Here is a 22131-nt window from a genome sequence, read left to right on the forward strand (position 1 = left end):
CCTGCTATAGGAATTTGGCAAATACAGTGATAGCAAAAATCCTGGTCACCTTCTCCTCCTCTCCCTTAGTCTTTCCATCTTGACCTTATTCTTAGATGACCCAGGAAAGGGGGTCGAGGCAAAGTCCAAAACAATACAAAATGTTTATTCTTGACCCTGAAGCTTCCAATAGGTGCTTGGGATTACGGCCAATTTAAAGAATTTCAAGAGTCATTCTGATTATGCTCAAATTTTAATTGACAGTGTGTCCCTTACCAAAGCACGGGAGCCCGAAGGACTTCAGTAACTATTTCTCACTTCCCCAAAGACAAGCTCCTTACCATAAAGCTTAACAAAGTCCTTGATGTGTCAAAGGATCAATTCTGTACCTGAGGACCCCGAGGACCCAACTAACTTAATAATTATCTTAATGGCCTGCTCCTAAACCTAGCTACTAAAACCTGCAGAGAAGAACTTGTACTGAAGCAAATCACTATTTTATTTTCTAAACCACACAGTTTAATTTCCAGTTGCTTGATCTCAGAAGAGGAAAACAGATGCCAAGAAGGATGAAAATCTGAAGACATTCTCCCACAAATGCCAACTTGGAATGTTAGAGCTTTTATCAAGGAGTTAAAAGAAAATCTGTGGATGCAAATGGGTACTCTTTAAAGCTGCCAGCTCTTCCTCTCCCGCATTACACCACATCCCGCGGGGTGGGGCAATCCTTTCCCACTCCCAGCTGCTTACAGAGCTTGCAGACGGTCAGTAGGACACAGGAGCCAGGTTCCTCAACTGAGACCCTGTGTGGCCAGTAGTGGGCAAATGTAAGTCCCAATTTCAAATCCAGTCATTACTAGGTGGTAAATGTACACGTGGGCAGGTTACGTAACTGCTGAACCTCAGTTTCCTCCTCTGTAAAAGGGGTATCATTCCTACCTCCTAGAGTTCATTCATTCAACAATTACTTATTCAGCAGCTACTATGTGCCCAGCACTGGGAATAAATAGTTAACAATACAGAAACAGTTTCTGCCCTAGAAGAGCTTATATTTTAGCGGGGGGGAACCAGACCAACACAAAAATAAACGACACCAACAAAAGCCAAGAGATATCTTTACAGACAGTCCTTACATTTTACAGGTATGAGACAGAATAGTGCCTAGGGACGCCTGCTGCAGGGACTCGGGGAGCTGATGAAGGCGGTGGGGATGGAGTGGAGAGAGTAGATTCGGGGTACGTTGAGGAAGGACAGCTGCTAACTTTTCTGTGCGCTTACGTCGGGCCAGGCACAATTCGAAGCGCTTCCCGGGGTATAAACTCACTTTACTCTCACAAGTCTACACTAAGTACCACGACTGTTCCCATTCGTGGGGAAACAACACGGAAAGGTGAAGTGCCTGGCATAGGGTAAACGCTCAACGTGCGCTCGCTATCACTCCTTAGAGCCGAGAGCACCCACCCACTACGTGGAGAGGCCAGAATAAGAACCAGAGCAGGGGGACCCCTCACGCCCACAGGCCCGGAGGACGCGGATGTCTGCAGCGCCTGCTGCTCGCGCCTAAGACGTAGCCGAGGCCCAAGAGGGAACCCCACCTCGTGCTGTTACAAGATGCTCCCCTTCCCTCAGGATCCGCCTCCAGCCCCACCCAGTTACTCACGACTTCGCGGGACGCGGCGCACCGCGACCGAGCCGGAAGAAGCAGGGTCGCGAGTCGGCTTCCACAGCCACAGGACGCACACCTGAGGAGCCGCCGGCCGGTGGCCGCCCGCGCCTGCGCGCAGTTCAAAGCCTCCCGGCCGCGGCGCGCTCCTCACCGCCCTGCCTCTTCCCCTTCCGGGACGCTCGCCGCTGGGTCCTAAAGATCACCATATCAAGAGGGGCTGCCGGGGGTTCTCCCAGGAGGGGGCTCACCTCCTGACCACTTCTACAAAGAGGGAAAGAGGAAAAAGGAGTGTTACCTCCTTTCTCCCTTAGTAAATTAGCAAAAGTCATCCCATTTAACAGGGATTTTCATAGACAGCTTCAGGCTCCTCGGGCTCGATGCTGGGGGTGGGGGGTGAGTTTGTTTTAAAGGCAGAGACAGGATCAACTGAGTTTCGAGGCAGCTGAGGGCTGAGAGAAGTCCTCTGTCCCGAGAGAAGCGGGCTCGCCTGAGGCGCACACTGTAAAACCTGCTGTGAAATAAAAGGTTAAATGAGCTCCCATCGGATTCGACCTGGAATGCCTGTTTGATACAGGAGTGTTTTAATCTTACTGACAGAAGGGTCTAAGATAAAGTCCTTTGTAAAACGGAGCCCTCTCCAGATTCCTTGCCTTTAATAAGGATGTTTGCTATGGAATTTAGGCTCAGTGCTATTTATACTATTTGTTCTCGGAATTTCTTTCATACCAGGCTCCTCTCCCAGAGGATTGAATGAAACAACTTGCCATAAACGTTCTAAGGGCTCAGTTAAGGCTTGCTTTGTGCCAGGCATCGTGCTAGGTGTTGGGGTTACCTGGGGGACAAAACAGACCCCGGAGGGTTGGACCCCAATGACTTGCTGATCTGTACGTGAATCCTGCACTTGGCTCGTTTTGTTTGGTTCCTTTTATGCTTTGTTCACACTCTCTTTGTGTCTCCTATAATATCACAGTGCCGTAGATCAAAAGTATCAAAAGTAATTTATTGCGAGGTGTGGGCAGAGAAAATGAATCACGCAGGAGACATTGCAGCAGCACCTAGGTGAGCGGGATCCCCAGCCGCGCGCAAGCAGTTAAGAGGACCAGACGGGGCGGAGCGCAGCGCTGGGGGCGGACCTGGGAGCCTCCTCGCCATAGGCTGTTCCAAGGAAACGTTGTTAAACAAAGCCTTTGGCCAATAGGACTGCGGGATCAACGCCAGTGGCTCTCAGGTCGGCCAATGGGAGAAGACGTTGGAGGTGCCCGGCCAAGTTCAGCTTCCTGAGGCGCGGTGAGCGTGGTCTGTGGTCCGCTGCACTTCAGGCTTTGGCCGCTGAGATCTCGGGTTCCGTTGTATTGACTTGGTTGTGGCGGTCGCGATGTTTTTCTCCCAGGCTGGGGCCCGGACGCGGACATGGGAAGCCAGCCCCTCAGAACACAAGAAGTGGGTGGAAGTAGGTGTCTGGGGGACTGAGTCTTGGATTTTAACTTGACTCGGGGCTCTTACTTTGGTCTCCCCGCCTGGGTCTTACTCAGCGTCGTTGCACAGACAAGGATTGGACTGCCCTTCCAAAGTGTCATGGTTAATGACTGAGCCTAGGGCTGCAAGGCTTCTGGCTCTCTGTCCAGTGTTCTGGCCACTTCTAAGTTTCTCATCTTCTCCACTCTCCAGCCCCCTTTACCTAAACTTCCTAATTCTGCGACCGAATTTTGGGTGGAATTTAACCCAATGGTTTGAAGGAATTAATTTGCGTCAGTTTAGCGATTAACTCGTTGGAGCTTTTGAGGGGTAAATTTTAGCCCATCAATAATATTTCTTGAGAATTAAAAATAGGATAATGAAAGTCTATTTTTGATCCTTTCTGTTGGTCTGAGTTTTAGATTTTTGAGATTCAAATCTAATAGAAACTATTAATAAAAATAATGCAACAAATTGTTTCGGTGTTAACTAAACATATTTTAATGTTCCTCAGGTGTTCAGAGCATGTGATGAAGATAACAAAGGCTATCTAAGCAGAGAGGATTTTAAAGTCGCTGTTGTAATGCTGTTTGGGTACAAGCCCTCCAAGGTAGAGCTTTCTTTATGTATTGGGGGATGGGGCAGACAATACAGTGATCCGAATGATGAATGGATCCTACATCCTACATATTTATAAAGTTAATCACTGCCTTATAAACAATTTCAGAGATGTGCCCAGTGTTGAATTTTACTCTTTCACCTTATGAACCCAACTAAGGGATGAATTAGAAAGCTGTCTCATTAGAGCCCGTGAAGCCTATCTCACCACCAGGCTGCTAATAATTATAATAAATAAGAGATGCTAGAGAGGTATCTAGAGGTAAGGCTGGGAGGGAGTGTTGGTGACAGGAAGAATTCACAGAGGAAGTGACATGCAGAGTTTTTTAAATTTAAACGAAGCAAAAAAATTTGCTTCGTTTAAATTACAGAAGTAATACATTTACATACAGAAAAATTCAAACCGTGCAGAAAGGTATAAAGTTGAATGTAAACTCCCCTCCCTCCCTACCAGAGCATAAAAGCATACACTACCACCACCACTACCACGTTAAAAAAACCAAACAGTTGCATAGTATGGGCATTATCCAGTTTCCTGTTTTTGGTCATTTAGATTTTTATTCGGTAACTGTGTTTTTTCCAGGACCATCAGCTCCAAGTCAAGTCGTTGTCCTTCAATCTAGTTGTGGAGGGCGCAGCTCACTGGCCCATGTGGGAATTGAACTGGCGACCTTGGTGTTAAGAGCTAACGCTCTAACCAGCTGAACCATCTGGCTGCCCCTCCCCTTATTTTTCATTCCTGCAGTCACTGCTGCAATGAGCATCCTTTTGTATTATATCCTTGTCGATGTGTATCTGTGGAATACCTAAAAGTACAATTCCTAGGTACATTGAAATTTTGTTGGATATTGTTCTCCAGGAGAGGTTGCACTAATTCACTAATAATCAGAGTTGAACTGAGCTTCAAGGAACCTCCTACTTTATAGTAGGACAAGTTTCCTGTTATCCCCATCTTTGTGCTGCTTCCCTTGCCTGTTATATCACATTCTAGAAATGGATCCCTTTTGTTAAGCTGCTGAACTGGAATGAACCAGAGGCAACATCTTGTCCAGGTTTAAAAACTTCATCTGTAGTCATTGAGCAGAGGGAGCGCTCAGGGCTCTGCCTGGAATGCCCTCCCTCGTGCCCTCATTAGACCGAACAGGTTGGCCATCACTTTGGCCCATTGTTGTTCATGAGTGGTCTCTACCTGTCAGATTGCAAGCTCAGCGAAGCCAGGGACTACGTGATGTCCCACTTCTCCATCCTTCGTTATGCTCAAATGTATCACAGCATCATGGTAAATATGGTCTGTTGACTTAAATAGGTTCCATGAACACCCCAGGTGGGTTCAGAGTGATTCGACTAAACTACTAGGGGATGTTAGTTAACTGAGAGGCTGATTGTGGGGCTCAGGGCTGGCTCCCAGAGATAGCAGCTTTCCTGTTAACATGCAATTATTTCAGCTGAAATTCCAAAGCAGGTCAGCGAAGTGGACTGGGCCTTTGAAGCATCGTATTTAACCTGGGTTCAGCTGGAAAGACATCTGGTCTCCTGCCTTTATCACCCTTGAGTCTCCTTAGTTGGTTTTAATTTTAGAATATAAGAGGAATTTAATGACAGATATAGGGATGTGGTAACTTATGTGTGCACATTCCATTAAATTTAACAGATTTCTCCTTTTCATACTTGGTTGAGGGTTTGGATTTTAGTTTTTAATCAAATGAAATGTTTATTGACTGCAAATCACTGAACAGTAAAGTGCTGATACAGCAAATCACCTATACACTTGACAGTCATTTGTACAATAAACTTAAATAACACTTAATGTGTGAAATTTAGCAGATTTTTACTTTTATACTAGGCTGAGGTTTGGGGTTTCAATTTTGAATATTGCTTTTAAGCAAATTAAATATTTACTGAATACAGGTCATGAAGCAGTGAAGCACGCCTGTAATAAGTCACTTATACACTTATGCAATTGTTGACAAATTTATTAAGTGTTCCTATTTAATAAAAAGAACACTTTGTAGTTGCTAGAGCTATAAAGATGAATAAAACATGGACTCTACTTTGAAGCAGTTCACAATTGAGTGTGGAGAGACTTATAAAACTCTGTGATAAACACTAAGCTAGAGAAGAACAGAAGGAACAGAAAGTGAGGGGACAAGGGGGAGGGTCTGAGTCTCGTGGTAACTGTCCTCGGGGCCCGGGTGTCATTGGTAGACGAAAGGAGCTCGACTCCTCTGATAGGAAGAGTCTGGGCGTGCTTGGTGGTGATGGAAGTTACGCCTTGGTGACTAATTCGAGGTAGTGGCGGTAAGACAGTGTGTGACACGAGGACTGAAGCAATAGTGATGCCACCAAGGAAGAAAATTCCGAAAGAGCAGGTTCATGGCAATGTCAGTAAGTTGAGATGGGAGCACATTACATGGGAGGAGGCTATGCGCCCACCAAGTGCAATTCTGTGCTTGTGAAATTCTGTGCTGGTGTCCAGGTGGGGGTGGTAAAGATCTCCCAGATCGTGCTGCTTCCCTTGGGTACAGGAATCTGAAAATGGGTGGACAGGTGCGGGCTGGAGACAGATGTGGGACTCCTCAGTTTACAGGTGGAAGCTCAAAACGGGGGACCGGATGGCACCGCCCAAGAAGAGTGTGCAGAGTGTGAAGGGCAGTCGCCTGAGGGTAGAACATTGGGGAGTACCAACGTTTAAGGGCATCTTCCGTGAAGAAGATGCAGTGGGAATCAGCTGGGGGAGGCGAGAGGGACTGGGAAAGTGCGGGGCGCGGAATCCAACGGGGAGAAACTGTCCGGTGCTGCTGAGGTTCTAGTTCCATAGTGTTTGGAATACCCTTGTACCAGTACGGAAATGCATATATTTTAATATTTAGTGAAGGCAGTTCCCCAAACGTCATATACAGTCTGTTCTCAAATATGTTTAAAATGCATAGGGGAGAAAAAAAGCAGGCCCCAATGTTAATGGTTTTCATTGAAGGCTGATTTAAATTTTTTTTGTTCATAATTTAAAAACATTTTTTGTGTTTTCTACATCATGTTACTTTTACAATAGAAAAACAAAAAAAGCCATAGAGTCCATGTCTGTATTTGTCTAAAATGGAAAGGTTACCTTTTAGGTTATGCTACATATGTGACAACCAAGTTGATGTTACTTAAACTGCTTTGATCAATGGAGTAGAGTTTTAGGGGGCATTAGAGTCTGTTACAGATTTGCATCTGGTATCTTACAGATATTGATGGAAGAGTAAAATGGCGTTATAGATGTCCCGTGATACTGCTTGTCTCCTGGGCTCAACAATGTGTTTTATGGGTTTCTCATAAAACACATCACTCCCCACACCCCAGGAATTAAGAATGTGCACTGTGAAAACATTTGATGAAATCATATGTCCATGTTTTTCTTTCTTCTTTCTAGATAGAAGCCGATTCTGTGATGTCTTCAGTAAATCCCAACACTTCCGGTAATTAATAAAGTTCATACTAATTTTTAGTATCCTTATTTAGACATTCATAAAACTAAAATTAAGAGCCAATGTGTAAGCACATCTTGTTTTGTTCTGTTTCAAAGAAAGAAGTTTTGGTTCTTTTAATTTTGATTAATTCATATATTCATAAGTATAATATATATTATAGGGAAATTTTAAACCATTGAAAAGCATAAAGAAAAAAGCATTGCTTATAATTTCAACGTCCAATAGATGACCTAGGTTTTCTGACTTGAGTAGCTGAACAGACAGAAGTAGCACTTCCTGAAAGGGGAAGATAGGAGAGATTTGGCTTTGGAGGAAACCAAGAGTTCAATTTTGAATATGTTAAATTTGAGAAGATTCAAGCAATGAGATCAAGGCAGTCGGGCTGTATGAATATTGAATTCAGGCAAAGCTCTGGGCTGAAGAAATAAATTTGGGAGTCATCCGCATCTAGATGGTGTTTGAAGCTGTGGGAATGGATGAGACCACCTAGCAAAGCAGAATGGACTGAGAACTTTAGGAACTGTAACCGTTAGAAGTCAGGTAGAGGATGAGGAAATGGAAAAGGAGACTTAGGAGGGGCTGAGGGGCAGGAGGAAAACCAAGAATTTTGAATCAAAAGCCAAGAGAAGTGGATATTTCAAGGAAGAGGTTATGGCCAACGGTATCAGATACGCTGTGGAGAAATCAAGTAGCCTCAGAACTGAAGTGGAGCCATTGGTGTTAACAGCTGTGGGGAGTTCGGTGACTTCAGCGAGAGCAGTTTCAATGTGTGGTGATGGCTGAGGCCATGCAGGAATGGGTTGAAGATAGATGGCAAGTGACAAAGTGTGACAATGTGAGTATGTGAGTAGATAAGTCTCAGTAGGACCAGAGTGGCTGTTAGCTTTTTTTTTTTTTTTTGGAACATAAAGATGTCTCTAAGGCAGAATGATCTAGTGAAGAGGGAAAAGGAAGATGACAGAGAGAAAGAGAGATGAGTACCTGTTTGAGGAGATAGGGCCCAGAGCATGCTGGATTGGCCTTTTAAAAATTACCTTTTAAAGGGATAATTTAAAATAGTACAGAGAATAGCTGTATACCCTTTACCCAGGTTCACTTATTGTTAACATTTTCCTCCATTTGCCTTCTCATTTGCACTTTCTACCACCATCCCCTTCTCTTGCCACACTGTGCATCGCCACAGCACTCTTATCAACTTCATAAATTTATATTGATACATTATTTTAATCTAATTTCCCGTCTATATTCCATTATTGTCACTTGATCTAATAATATCCTTTGAAGCATTTTTCCTTGTTTATTACAGGAATTTTTCTTTGATGTCGTGTCTCTTTAGCATCCTTTAATCTGGAATATCTCTGTAGAATTTTTTTTTTTTACCTTTTTGTAACTTTGGTATTTTGGGGGAAATAGCCCATTCCTCACTTTTTTTTTTTTTTTTAAGAACAGTCCTCATTTTGAGTTTGCCTGATGTTTCTCTGTAATTCGGTTGAAGTTTAGCATTTTCAGCCACAATACTATTTATGTGATATGTCGTTCTCACGGTGCCACATCTGGAGGCACACAATGTCCGTCTGTCTCTCCTAGATAATCATTTTTATCACTGGTGGAGATGTTGTCCAGTTTCTCCAATGTATTATTTCTTTTTATATTTTCTTCCCTTGCAACTAATAAGTAATCCGTGGAAGGACACATTTAAGATACTGCAAATATTCTGCTTCTTATCCAAGTTTCCTCCTAGATTTGTTATCCATTTATGATTCTTGTTTGATCCAGTTTTTGCTATAATGGTTGCAAAGTAATGATTTTCTAATATCAGTGCTTCTTTCAGTTAACTCTTGGTACTTTCCCATAATCAAGAGACCGCCTTTCTTCCCGATTGATTCATCTATCTATCTACCTATGAGTCTATCTATCTATATCTTCTCAGTATGGACTCATTAATTTGTATGTTTTAAATGATTTAAAATCCTTTACTGTATAGTGCTCAACTTGACCCAGATTTGGCCATTGAGTGCCTCCTCAAGCTGGCTCCTCTGTTCTTTTGACTGGTTTGACTTTTTCTTTAAAAAAAAAAAAATCTATTTATAAATGGTAGATTTACAAAAGAGTTTGCTGGATTGTTTTTCTACATACAAGGTTTGGTATCACATAAGAAACATGAAGTTTAGAACAATACTATTGCTAGGAGAACATGTTGTTTGCTTCCTCTCTACCTTGATGGAATTTCCACAGGTTATTCAAATATTGTTTCTTTGATGTTCAGTTAGTTGGAACTTCTCGGTTAAGCCTTCCCTACGTTTTTTTTCTTTGGGTACCTAAGTGAATATTCTAATCTACAAAGGTTTCTGTCTTCTGGGCATTTCCGTCATTTTTTGCATTGATTCGGTTTCTCTCCTGTAGGAGTCCCCTGAAAGCCAGTGATTCTGTCTAGATGCAGGTCTTTCTGCACTCTTTGTATTTATGTAGCGTTTCTCCATTTTGTGACTTGTCTGATATAGCAAGTGTGACTGTTGCTGAAGGCACCCTTACATTCATTATTCTCGTAGATTTTCTCCCTTATGTATAATCTCTGATTCTGAGTTAAGGATTTGACTTCACACAGGTTTTCTTTCCTTAACCAGTTCTTTGATGTACAAGAGAGGTGTTATTCTGGAAGAAAGATTTCCCACGTTCTTTACAGGGGTAGTAACTTCTCTGATGTAGAGTAAAGGTTAATTTCCAGCAGAACCTCCCACATTCTGTATCCTAAATTCCACCCCCCCCCCACAGGTATTATCTCATGTTTAGTAAGATCTGACTTCATGAAACGGTTTTTCCACGTGTTCCATTTGTATGGTTTTTCTCCTGTATGGTTCATCTGATATACAGTGAAGGGTGAATTCTGGCATTAGGGTTTTCCACCTTCTCCCCCAAGTGCTCTGATATAAAGTAAGGGCTGATTTGTGGCCAAAGGATGTTCTAAGTGTCTATTGTTATTTTCCTCCCATATGTTTTCTTCTGACGTTTGAGAGAGGGTTGACTTGTGGCTTAAAATATGCTCATGAAATTTATGAAATTTTGTCTCCTTTATGAGTTCTCTAATTCTTGAATTTTGACTGTACTTCGTATATTTGTTGCAGTGCTAGAGCTTCCATTTGATGGGGGTTCCGATGTACATTGGAGCTTTAGTTTTTGGACGAGAGCTCCTCTACGTTCATATGGCCTGTCCCATGCCTGAATTCTCTCAGAGATTACTCAGGCTGCCTTATGATGAAACATTTTCTCAAATTCATTATGGCCTAGCGATTGCTTCCTAACTGCAATTTTTTGATACTGAAAATTGTCTTCCCACTGAGGGCTTTCCGACTTTGATGATCTGCCCCTGGACCTGCTCTCGTATGCATTTCCTTGCAATTAACATCAAGGATATGACATCTACTCTCACATCCACTTCTCAATCAAATCATTAGGATGCTTCCTTTCACAGCATCTTTTCCTAATAATTAATTTTAAAATATATTTCAAAAGGTTACAAAGTAAATTAGTCATCTGAGAAATTCAGGGGAAGATTGGGTTGGAGGATTGAGATCAAAGTGTAGGTAGGTGTTTAGCACCTTGCTCCAAAATTACTGTGAAAGGACTCTTCTTAGTCTACAAGCTTCAGTCTTTTACCTTCCTCTCCTGGTCTCGATACCAATGTCAAAGTAACTTTTTCAAAGCGTCTCTTCATGATTTAAAGGAATAGACTTATAGCCAGGGTACTAATTCTCTAACTAGCTTCAATTCGTGTTCACTTGAAAGGGGAGACTCAAGACCACAAACATCCAAGAGAGAGAGTAAAATAGCCATCCTAGCAAGAAATTGCTGCTGAACTCTGATTACCGCTAACATAATTTTTTGCTACTCGAACTTTTCAATACTGAACCAATTTCAGAACATCAACTCCTTCTTATCTCCTTTTCAGTGACATGAGTCATATTTATATGTTCTTTTTCTTGCAGGAAGAGGCTTTCTGTAAAGATTAAATGTTTTTTCCAAATATACACAGTCTCTCTCTCCTTAACGTTTTGATCTTGAAGGAGAACTGAAATGTTGGCGTTGGCTTTCTGAGAGCTATTTATTCAGGTAATCAACTTTTCAAAGTTATTCTGGGTAGCTGTGACCTGGGAATTCTCCTGCTAGCAGTAGCTCTTCTTACATCCAAAGCCATGCCAGGTGTCCAGCATGCCAGGATTCTCTGTACGGTGCCCAGTTCCCGCCTAGCTTCCCGGGTGAAGTCCAAACGCCCCTCCTGACTTGCAGAGTCCTGACAATGCACATACCTCGTGGTACCTAAACCTGGATGCCCAGATCCTAATTCCCAAGAGCTTCTGGTCTCTCTAAAAGTGGGTCGTTTCTGTCGCGGTTCCTTGTGAGAATTAAGAGTGAAAACTTAAGTCGAAGCTATTAGAAATTAGAGTAGAATGTCTCAAGGAAAGTCAGTCACACTGGGAGAATTTGAGGGCAGCCAGAATGAGTAGCAAAAAGGTGCTAATAACCTTTGTATAGGTTTCTATAACCTAACAAGCAAATGAGTATTAGCAAAAACTGTTTAGGCACCAGAAGCTAGGAATTATATATGTGAGAGAAAAAACTCAAGTCACTAGTTTAAGGAAGCAGCAGATCACTGTTAGGGTTAGTTCCAATATACACGATTGCTGCCTTCTTTATAGGGTTTTATTTCATGACAACCCTGGTCCTCTGTGATAAATTTTATATCTTCTCTAAGTGCAGAGAATGAAAGAAGTTTGTAAGTAGATGAGACCTAGAAGCTTAGAGAGGCTAAGTAATTTGCCAAAGCTAGTAAGTAGCAGACCTCAGGGGTCTGATCGGCATGCTTACCCCCTCAACCATTCAATAGACCCTTCCCTCGATTGTAATAGTGCCATGGGTCTTATTAGTCACTGGGACAGAACTGAGGCCAGTGTCCATTCCCCCAGGAACTTAATTAATCAGTGAGTTGCAGTTAGGAGTGGGTCGTTAAACAAAAGGCTGGTTCTGCGCAGTTGCCAGAAGTTGATGCCACCTTTGGTTCAGAGCTACCCAGCGCTCACAGCAAATAGGGAATCACAACCAACAACAGTGATCAGTGTCCATACAATAGAAACTCCTTTTCTAGAGAGACGCAGTTTTGCGTGACTTGGGTTAGCTCTTCCACAGTGTCTCATAGAGAGGAGACTGACGAGTGGACGTTGACACCCACAAACTGTTCTGTAAACACATCAGTGAATGTTGTGAGGCTGTTCCTCACACTTTCTTCACCGTAGGCCAGTGTGGAACGCCATCCACATCTGGCCGTTTCCATGAAGGGCAAAGACTGTGTGTGATCGCAGATGATTGACTTCATTGTGGGATAAATTGTAGAGCATTTTATAAGAATCGCAGCAGCTGAGAACGACGTGAACATTGCCCCACTGAATCCTCCCACAGCTGTCTGTGTGTTTTTATCCCAGATCCATGTAAAATGTGCCTAAGGGGGAAACCAGCATAAAGTACATCAGAATTTTCTCTTAACTGGGTGATTAGATGGTTTTTTCCTTTTTCTATTTCTGTTTCCTTACATTATTGCCCTTTTAGAACAACGAACATATTTTACTTTCACACTTAAAAAAGAAAAAGCTTCCTAGGAACTTTTAACCCTTAACTTTGAATGATGGGAAAATCAAAGAGATTGATTCATCGTAAAGGTGATTATGGACTGTTTGGCTCGGTCATGCTATTCAGTGTCAGTTCAATTGAAAAGTAATTTATGGAGCCTGAGGTTAATGGCCAGTTGGCTTGTGTGCTTTTAGTTATTACTTTCTTGTCTGACTTGTTTTGAATCAGACAGTTGACTATTACATACTTTCCCTAAATTTAAATTTCCATTTTCTAGTCTTTTAAGTTCTATGTAAACACCTTTTGTCGTGTATGTTTTGTTGTTTTGGGCTCCTGCCTAAGTAGCTAAGGCCACAGTATAGTAAAGTTTTGTTTGTTCGACTTCAGATTTCAATTTACCTCTTAGTTCTTTTCTATAGTCAGGAAACAGTATACACATTAAGGTTACTTAACCTGTTCTTGAAATCATAACCCTAGGACCATTTTGTGGTATCGCCCAGATATCCACCCCCAAATTCATTTCTTTACCTGTTTAGAGGATGCTGAATAAGTTTCACTGTAAAGATAAAAAAGTTTAGGAGACACAGACACTGACCTAAAGACATTAAAAAAAAAAAATAGGGAATAAGGAAGATGAAAAAAGTATTGTCACTTCTTTTATGGCTGGATGTCACATGGACACTACAGACAAAACCTCTTGGAGTTCCGTGGAGGCCGGCCCCCCCTTCCTGCACATGTGTGGGCTGGAGCTGGATGTGGAAGGACGAGTGGAATGTGCAAAGGTGCAGGAGCGAGAAGAGAACATAGTGAATGAATGACGGCAGTGCGATGCCAGCTGCGAGCTGGTCCTCCAGCTGCTGGGGCGCTCTGCTCTGCCCGTGCCAGTGCTGATGCAGAACTCAGCTTGAATTTAGACCTAACCCACACCCTCCTATCCCATAAAAACATTGCCTGTCATGTAGACTTTGCTGAGGCATTCTGTTAAGTACAGAGAAGCGGCTTTATCACTCTCCACAGCTAGCAATCGAAAAGGCCAAATTGGGGCTTCCTCTTCTGTAGGGGCTCTTTCTGCATGCCACCCCTGCGGAGTTTCTCTCACAGACCTCTTCCCCTACCTTGTCCAGTGTCCACCTCAGTGGCTGAAATTCTTTCTCCCAGAACCCTGTCCCGCATTTTACAGTACCCCCTCTTCCCTACCCCACCTCAGCTTTGCATACCCAAAGCTATCAGCTGTCATAATGTGAATGAATCTACCGTAAACAGTATCCACTTTCCTTGGAATATTGTTAGCTCCTGAACCAGCCAGGAGTGTAGCGCATAGCTACACACAGTGTTCAGCGGAGTAAGCTGCCCTGCTGGAAGCTGAGAGTTGGGAAAGGAGGGTTGAGGACCAGTTTGCCTAGAAGGCATAATGAAGCTTGAAATTCCAGAATATGGTATCAGGACTTTGTACTGTTAATACTGAGGAACCTTTGAAGGTTTATGAGCAGGAGATGTACATAATAAAAAAGGTAACGATTCTTGTCCATTTCTTACAGAAATAAAGTAGGTTTTATTGGTTCAGATTTCTCAATTCTGCTCTAACCTCTTTTACTCTTCCTCTTCATTTCCTTCCCAATGATATAGTAAAACTTGATTTCTTCCATGAAGGAAGATTCCTTTCTCTTTATTCCCCTACTCTTATGTAAGACGCTGGAAGAAAATATTAGTCCTCTGAATTTACTTATCCATCTTCCTGTGATGACTCACCATCATCAATGCCACTTTTTTTACCTTCTGTCCTTACAATATTTTTATGTGAACACATTTCACCCTTTTTTTTTCCTCATGGCCTCCAGAAGACATAATCTGAATTTTATTTCTCAAACTAGAGAAGACTTGCATTATTCCTTTTAAAAGGTCACTTAATCCTTTTTAAACCCTCATTTTTAGGCATTTTCAATCCTTGAAAAACTTATTATGTGGCACAATAAGCATGATCCCTCCCTTTTGTACTAAATCTAGGAGCAGACTTACAGTCTAAATAACTTGGCATTTTGATTGTTTTCTCCTTCACTCTCCCCGGGCTTATTGCAGTTTCTAATTTAAGCTCACTGTGATAGCTAGAAACTAGACTAGTACTTCATTTTCAGGAGGATTTCTCTGTGTGCACTGACCCTGAAGCTTCGAACTGTGAACCACCAAAAAATAATATACATAATGAAACTTTCAAGGAAAATATTTATATAGTTTTATTGGACTTTCTGAATATATCCACCCTTGTAGTGAAAGATGATTATCCTCCTAGGAAACTGCTTAAAAACAAAAAAATAGAAAAGATAACATTCCTAGTATGTCTCTCTATATGACATATCTATGTCACATGTATTAAGTAGCTTGGAAAGTAAAATACATGTATTCATTATAGAACACAAAAAGGGTCCATTTTGTCAAGAGTGGATTATAAAATGGAAGAAAATGTTTCCAGTGATATGGAAAGCGCACAGACTTGCAGAAGTCTAGAAGGGTTTGTAAAGATCATTGGTCCCCGTGGTCTTTAAGGCATGATCCTCCATCCTGGGTCCTGTGGGGGCACTTCCAGGGGCACTGCTGGCCAGGCAATGGTGGGGAGCCCACCTCTCCCCAAACTGAATAGCTCTGCCTCATCTCCTCTACGCATTAGGCGTTCCTGCGGCTAAAACAAAAAAGTCTGCAAATTACTGACAGAGTCCAACTCCCCAGACAATTTCTGAACATCTTCTGTAGACAGATGAATATTACACTCAGATATTTATTCAGATGAATAAAACACACAGGTCTGTGGTTCCTGATGTTTTGTGCTCCTCATCAGTAAAGCGTGTTTAGGTAACTGATTAGTGGAACAGTGTACAGAGAAGACCCAATGTTGTATTTAAAATTAGAATGTTCTGAACATACTCTTTCCCTCCCAGGGTGGACACAGGTAATGCACGTCTCATTGGGTATGAAATCTGATGGCAACAGAATTACCATGTATAATGTGCTTCTGTGTATAATGTGCACCCCACGTTTTGGGCCCAAACTTTCAGGGAAAAAAATTTTTTTTCGTTTTAATTTTTTAATTAAAGTTTTTATTTGTTTATACTTAGGTACTTGTTTTTTGAATTATAAAGGAATTTCAGCATTTATTTTTTAACATGGTACAAGAAATTTTATGTGATTACAAAACACAAGAATACACAAGATACAAGAAATTTTTTGTACTGGTAAATTTATGATATGTGCACATCATACAGCTCTTTGTTGCAAGTTCCTCGTAAGTTCAAAACTGATTATCATATTCCAGGGTATTATTTTGCATATGAATATCGTTATTGATATTCAAAAGAGTTACACTTCTAACTCATAAGATAAATAAAGGAACTAAAAACTTTTATATACTAGCTATGGAATTAGTACTACCCATGTATAACGTGCATCCTTATTTTTCCCTCCCAAATTTGGGCAAAAAAGTATGCATTATACACAGCAAAATACGGTATTGCAAGTTTTTGTGAAGTGGTAATTTTAGGTTTGAATATTGTGACAGCAGGTGGAGCTAGTAAGAGGACCTCTATTTCTTTGCAGCTTAAAGAGCAGCAAGATTCATAAAACTTACATCATGTGTTTACATTTCAGAGCTTCAGGAATCGCAAGCCATTATGCATTGGCTTTGGAAAGAGGTCATGCTGCTCCAGTATGAGAGTCAAGCTGAAGAAAACCTCTCTGTCCTTTTTAGGGAAGGGGCTTGATGTATTGCTATGGAAGATTAGAACAAGTTAAGGGCGTGTGGGGAAGAGGGACAGTGGGGATGTGTTGACATGGTTTAATATTACGTAATGACCTTTAGAGTATTGACTTCAAAAAATAAGATGTATGATCCTCTGGGAAAATAGTATCAAAGATTTGATTACATATATACAGTTATTTGTGTTACTAGGTTGTTTCTCATTTATAAGTGGTGATAAACATACAGTTGAAATCCACATACATTTTCACCTAGGAAAAACCAAAGAACATTTGCTTTTTATCCCACAAGATTATGAAATAGAGACCTGAGGCCTTTATAGCTCCAAATCCCAATGAGTTTTCTGAATATGTAATTTAAAAGATATCAGCACTCATGCACTTTTTTTCTTGTGAATCACACAAGGAACCATGGAATTGTGCTTTTTTTCTTACCATTTCCCTAAATCAGATGCAATGATAAGTAAAGAGAAAATATAATCCATGCTGTTCCTTTACCTTTGTTTTTTGTGTTTACTATATCATATGCAATTGGGGTTTATGAAATGATGATTTATTTTGCTGGCTATGTGAATAAGAAGTGACCTACTTTTTGGCAGGACCATGTTTTGCCATGTACAATGAGCACTTCTTTGCCCAAATTTGTGAGGGAAAAACAAGGGTGCACAGTGTATAATACATGGGTAGTACTAATTCTGTATCTATCTAAATGTTTTTAATTCTCTTATTTATGCTTATGAGTTAAAAGAAATCAATAACGATATCTGTATGCAAAACAATACCCTGGAATACGATAATCGTTTTTGTTGAACTTATGACCAACTTGCAACAACGAAGAGTTCTTGGCTTTCTATGATGCGTAAATGCCGTAAATTTCTTACCGGTGCATAAATTTCTTGAACCTTGTATTTGTTCTCGTGTTTTGTCATTATTTGTTACCAAAAATTGCTTATACCATAATGTGTTAGAAAAGAAATGCTAAAATTCCTTTATAATACAAAAAACAAGTACCTAAATGTAAACAAATAAAAATTTGAATTAAAAAATTAAAACGAAAGATTTTTCCCCCTGAAAGTTTGGGCCCAAAACGTGGGTGTACATTATACATGGGAGCGCATTATACATAGCAAAATGTGGTAGCTTACAGAGTTTTAAGATCATTTAAACTATTTTAATGCTTTTTTGCTGAAAACTAGAAATAATATCTTCCTATTATTTTATTTATTCAACAAACATTAATGAATGCCTTCTTACATGCAAAGTATCATGCTAAGCACTGGGGCTAAAATTTTGAACAACATACAGTGTTTTTCCTCAGTGCGTCTCAGGCAGATGTGTGGCCAAATGATGACCAAAGGACCCAGTAGATTCTATGATTATGTTGTGAACAGAGGGCTCTTGAGTCACAGGAAAGGGACTCGGCTGAAAGAAATCAGAGTAGCCTTCAAAGAGCAGGTAAGATCGTTGCCTCTGAGAGGAGATGTAAAAATTCACTAGGAGGAAAAGGAGAGCGCACGTTCCAGGCCACGTATCCAATGCATGCAATGGTATGGAGGCGTGAAAGAGCCTGTTGTCTTGCAGAAATGTTGGGAAGTTTGCTAGGGAGGCTAGAAAGGTCGGCTGGGGCTAGATTGTGAAGGGCCTTATAAGATATGCTTTGGTCATTGAACATATTTAAGAATTTCAACTAATCTAGATGCTATTTAATTGATTAGCTTTTGGTGTTCATGAACTAGTTAGGGGTTGGATCCTGTGGGAACATGGCCTGATGACTTCAATTTTAAGCTCAGCTAGCAGTTTTAAATATGTTCTCCAACGGTGGTGAGCTGAGACTGGAGCTGCACCAATACACACCCTAACTACTATGGGGGAAAATGTTACATATGCTAGTTCTATACAACGCATGTTTATTCAGCACATGCCAAGCACTGTGGTAGGTGCTGGGAGGTAGGCCTTATTGCCTAGAATATATCCAGGTGCTTACTTGACTTTTGCTCTTGGTTGTCTCCAAAGCATCGAACATTTAAGTCCAAATCACTACTCTCATCTCACCCCCAACTCCTGTTCTTTCCCTAGCCTTTCTCATCTCTTTAAAATGACTCCTCAAACCACTGGGTACTCAAGCCAGAACGCAGGGGTTATTCTTGACATCTCCTTTCTCACCTGCTTCATCTAGCCCTTCATGTGTTCCGAAACCTCTGGAAACCTCCTCCTCTATTCTCACTGCCAGCACCCTAGCCACCACATCTACCAATAGGCTCCCCATGGTCTCCCGTTTACATTTTGCTTTCTCCCAGTCCTTTTTAGAGGCAACAGCCAGAAAGATCTTTAAGAAATCTAAGTCAGATCATGTCACTTCCGAATTCAAACCTTTTATTGACTTCCTGTTATAACTTAAATAAAAGCCAAATTACTTCCTGTGGCACACAGGCCTGTGTGTGCTGAACCCTGCCCCCCACCAGCCCTGCCTTGTATCGCTGTCTTGCTCACTACATCCAGCCACAGTAGCCTTTTCCCACCCCATCGTTTTGGCATCAGCTGTTTCCTCTGCCTGGAATGCTTTTCTTCCCCTCCTTTACCAGGTGGTATCTTCTTATCACTTAGTTCTTAGCTTAATTATTAACTCCTCTGAGAGCTCTCTCCTTCACCAGAGCCCTCTCTGCAGAAGGATTCCTGTGACTTAGAACCTCTCGTTTTTCCCCTCATTGCACATGCCACAATTTATAATTGCACATTTGCACAATTGCAATTAACCCTGTATAAGCACTGTTTCCACCACTAGACTAGTAAGTCCTGTGGGACTGAAATCCTGTGTGTTCTCTTTTCCCCTCTGTTTCCAGAGTTTGACACAGTGACTGGCACACAGTGGGTCCTAAACAGTTGTATGAATCATTTAAATACCAAGATAGATTGATTTTTTTTAGTTTCTAAATCTTTAACTACAAATAAGAAAAATGTGGAAAATTACGAAAAGTGTCTCCTGTTTTTTTTTTTTCCAACCATTGGAACTATTTTAGGAAAAGTATGCAGCTCAGTATCACCTCACCAAAAGGAAAAGGGTATGAGTTTTTAGAAATTAGCACGTGGTTATAATTGTATCTATTGGGGCTATTTTTAAGATAGTGATACAGTTTTTTAAAGGAACTCCTGAGTTACAAAAATGAACTGCTCTTTTTGTATATTTAGGGGTCAGGTCACTAAAATGTTTAAATTCTTGTCTCCGCTCTTTAAATCTCCTACAAAGATCACATTAGAATTCATTTTGATAGACTTTGTAAGCACAGTATCCAATCTCATATGATCACGCTGGGCTCTTTTATTATGAGAATCACAGGAAGCAGAGCCCGAGGCTGCAGAACAGTCATGGGGTGTACCCAAGGCTGGGGACGCTGCCAGCTCTATTGTTTATGGAACATTCTCTCCACCTTTATCTGTGGTGCGCAATTGGTATTGACTTTTGAGAAACTGCTTCTTCGCCCTGATCTCCCAGTTGGAAAAAAACCCTGCGGTAATGACATCTGGCTAGGAAAAAAGGGGATCAAAGAGGCAGAAGGAAAGAAAAATTATGAGACCTTGTTTAGTATGTAGTTTTGGGCCGGTCTGTTAGATCTGTTGTAGGGCGGAGTGTTACACTTTTTTTGAGGTCACCATTCCTTTTGTGTTTGGCTATCGCCTGATAGTGTCAGGCCTACTAAGCATTTAGCAAAATGTCTTTTCGGTATAGATCTTAAGGAATACATAGTTGTTCACCAAAATTAAGGCAAAATTTGTTCATGATAGGTATCACTTTATGTTTTGTTTTTTCTTAAAGAGGAAGACAATTTTTCCCCCCAACTTTTAGGTATATTACTTGAGGAGTTTTTAAATGTTATAAGGAAAAAGAGGGAAGCTCAACTATATCGGAACGAAACAAGACACATCTTCACAGCTTTTGACAGGCACTGTAAGTCTCTTTAAAATGTTTTGATATTAGAAATTGCTGTTAAGGCGTTAACTGTGAATGGGAACATATACTCAGTAAATCCCATAAATGTCCTTGGAAGTTTATTTTACTCATTAGCTATTACCTTAGATGTTGGTGTGAACGCTTTTCCCATCATGATCTTCAGTTCTTGACATTTACCATGGATGAAATAATATTTACAGTTATACAGTCGTACTTCAGATTATAATGGGGACAGCGAAAGGGCTGGCCATGTGGGGTATAGGTCATGAGCCACCTACGGACATGTAGGAGACGTGTGGCTTCTCCTTCAACTCCTGCTTGGACCCACACTGGGTGTGGCTGGGATTGAGGGGCTTCAGACCCTCTGCAGCACACAGATCACACACAGGACAAAAATACTTGTGGAGTCCAGGGTCGGTATCTTGGTTGCTGTTATAGTTTCCCTCTAAATATTGCTATATTGTAATTCTAGTACCAAGCAAGAAAAGAAAGTGAATTTTGAAGAATAAACCGTTTTGGCAATTTATAAAGACTGGAAGCCTTATGCTGTTGTTGCATAGTGTATGTCTCTGTAGTCCTTTTCCTGGGACTCAGAGCATCAGCAAATGATAGGACCAGAAGTGGCCTTTGAGATCACCTGGTACTGCACTGAAGGAGAGTATTACTAGATTCTTAAATTCTTCCAATGAGAATCTGAGATTACCTTATGTGTAAAATCAACTATAAATTACTGCTCCTCTCCTAATAATATATATTAAAGTACGCACGTTTTATGGCTAAAATAACAATTTGTAGGGTTAATAGAAGTAAGTGAATGTTTTATATTTTATTTTCAATTAGATCGTGGATATTTAACTTTGGAAGATTTCCAAAAAGCATTTAAGCAGGTGGCTCCCAAGTTACCAGAAAGGATTATTCTCGAAGTTTTCAGGTAAGCACCAAAACTTTCACATACACCCACCCCCTGATTTTCATTTCTTTTTACAAGTTTTAAATTTCGGGGACAACACTTCTTTATGCTGATGTTCCATGAATGAACATTTTCATCTCAGCATATTGTCATGATCCGGGAGAGAAATTTACAGTTAGCTATTAATGCACACTTACCCTTGTTAGTGGGGTGCTTGCACACGACGGAGGTGCATAAAAACCTCGGTAGGGTGGAAGAGGAATAGGAAAGAAGTAGAACGTCTTTGTATTTTTATTATATTTATTAACTAAAAAAAGGAATGAAGCTTGACTATTGAACATGGTTACTGGTGTTCTCCCGTGGTCTGTATTTCATGAGATGCAGGTTAAACATAGTTCTTGAGTTGTCTGGAGAGAAGAGATGGCATTGCTTAATGGTGGCCCCCTCGTTCATTTGTTTTCAAAGTTACTGATACACAGAGGCTGCAGCACACGCATGCCTGATACAGTAGCTTTACAGACTCTATTATGTCATCTTTACGAACTATTCCTGACTAAGTGGCCACGTGGCTTAAAAGCAATTTGTGTTAGAAAACTGCAGGCTGAAGATGGAATGAATACTGAGCAAGCACATGTTGACATGATAAAATGGTGGACTGACTGCTAGTGTGAGCTCTTCATCAACCCTGTCACCTGACGTGCTAGTTAGGGTTCGGTATTGCAGC

The 22131-nt window shown here is 41.1% G+C and overlaps 1 protein-coding gene across 2 annotated transcripts in view; it reads left to right on the top strand.

Annotated features, from left to right (window-relative positions):
* Positions 1 to 2908: 2908 nt before the first annotated feature.
* Positions 2909 to 22131, top strand: part of EFCAB11 (EF-hand calcium binding domain 11) — a 121935-nt gene continuing 102712 nt past the window's right edge. Inside the window, exons 1-5 of one of the 2 annotated variants that reach the window (XM_033109715.1) lie at positions 2909 to 3095; positions 3615 to 3710; positions 7131 to 7176; positions 20363 to 20494; positions 21338 to 21428. In XM_033109715.1, the coding sequence (XP_032965606.1) occupies positions 3021 to 3095; positions 3615 to 3710; positions 7131 to 7176; positions 20363 to 20494; positions 21338 to 21428 (440 nt within the window). In that variant the 5' untranslated portion in view covers positions 2909 to 3020. The remainder of the gene's footprint in view (positions 3096 to 3614; positions 3711 to 7130; positions 7177 to 20362; positions 20495 to 21337; positions 21429 to 22131) is intronic. The other variant, XM_033109716.1, reaches the window with a different exon arrangement.

The sequence above is a fragment of the Rhinolophus ferrumequinum genome, chromosome 6, assembly GCF_004115265.2.
Source record: "Rhinolophus ferrumequinum isolate MPI-CBG mRhiFer1 chromosome 6, mRhiFer1_v1.p, whole genome shotgun sequence".
Lineage (NCBI taxonomy): Eukaryota > Metazoa > Chordata > Mammalia > Chiroptera > Rhinolophidae > Rhinolophus > Rhinolophus ferrumequinum.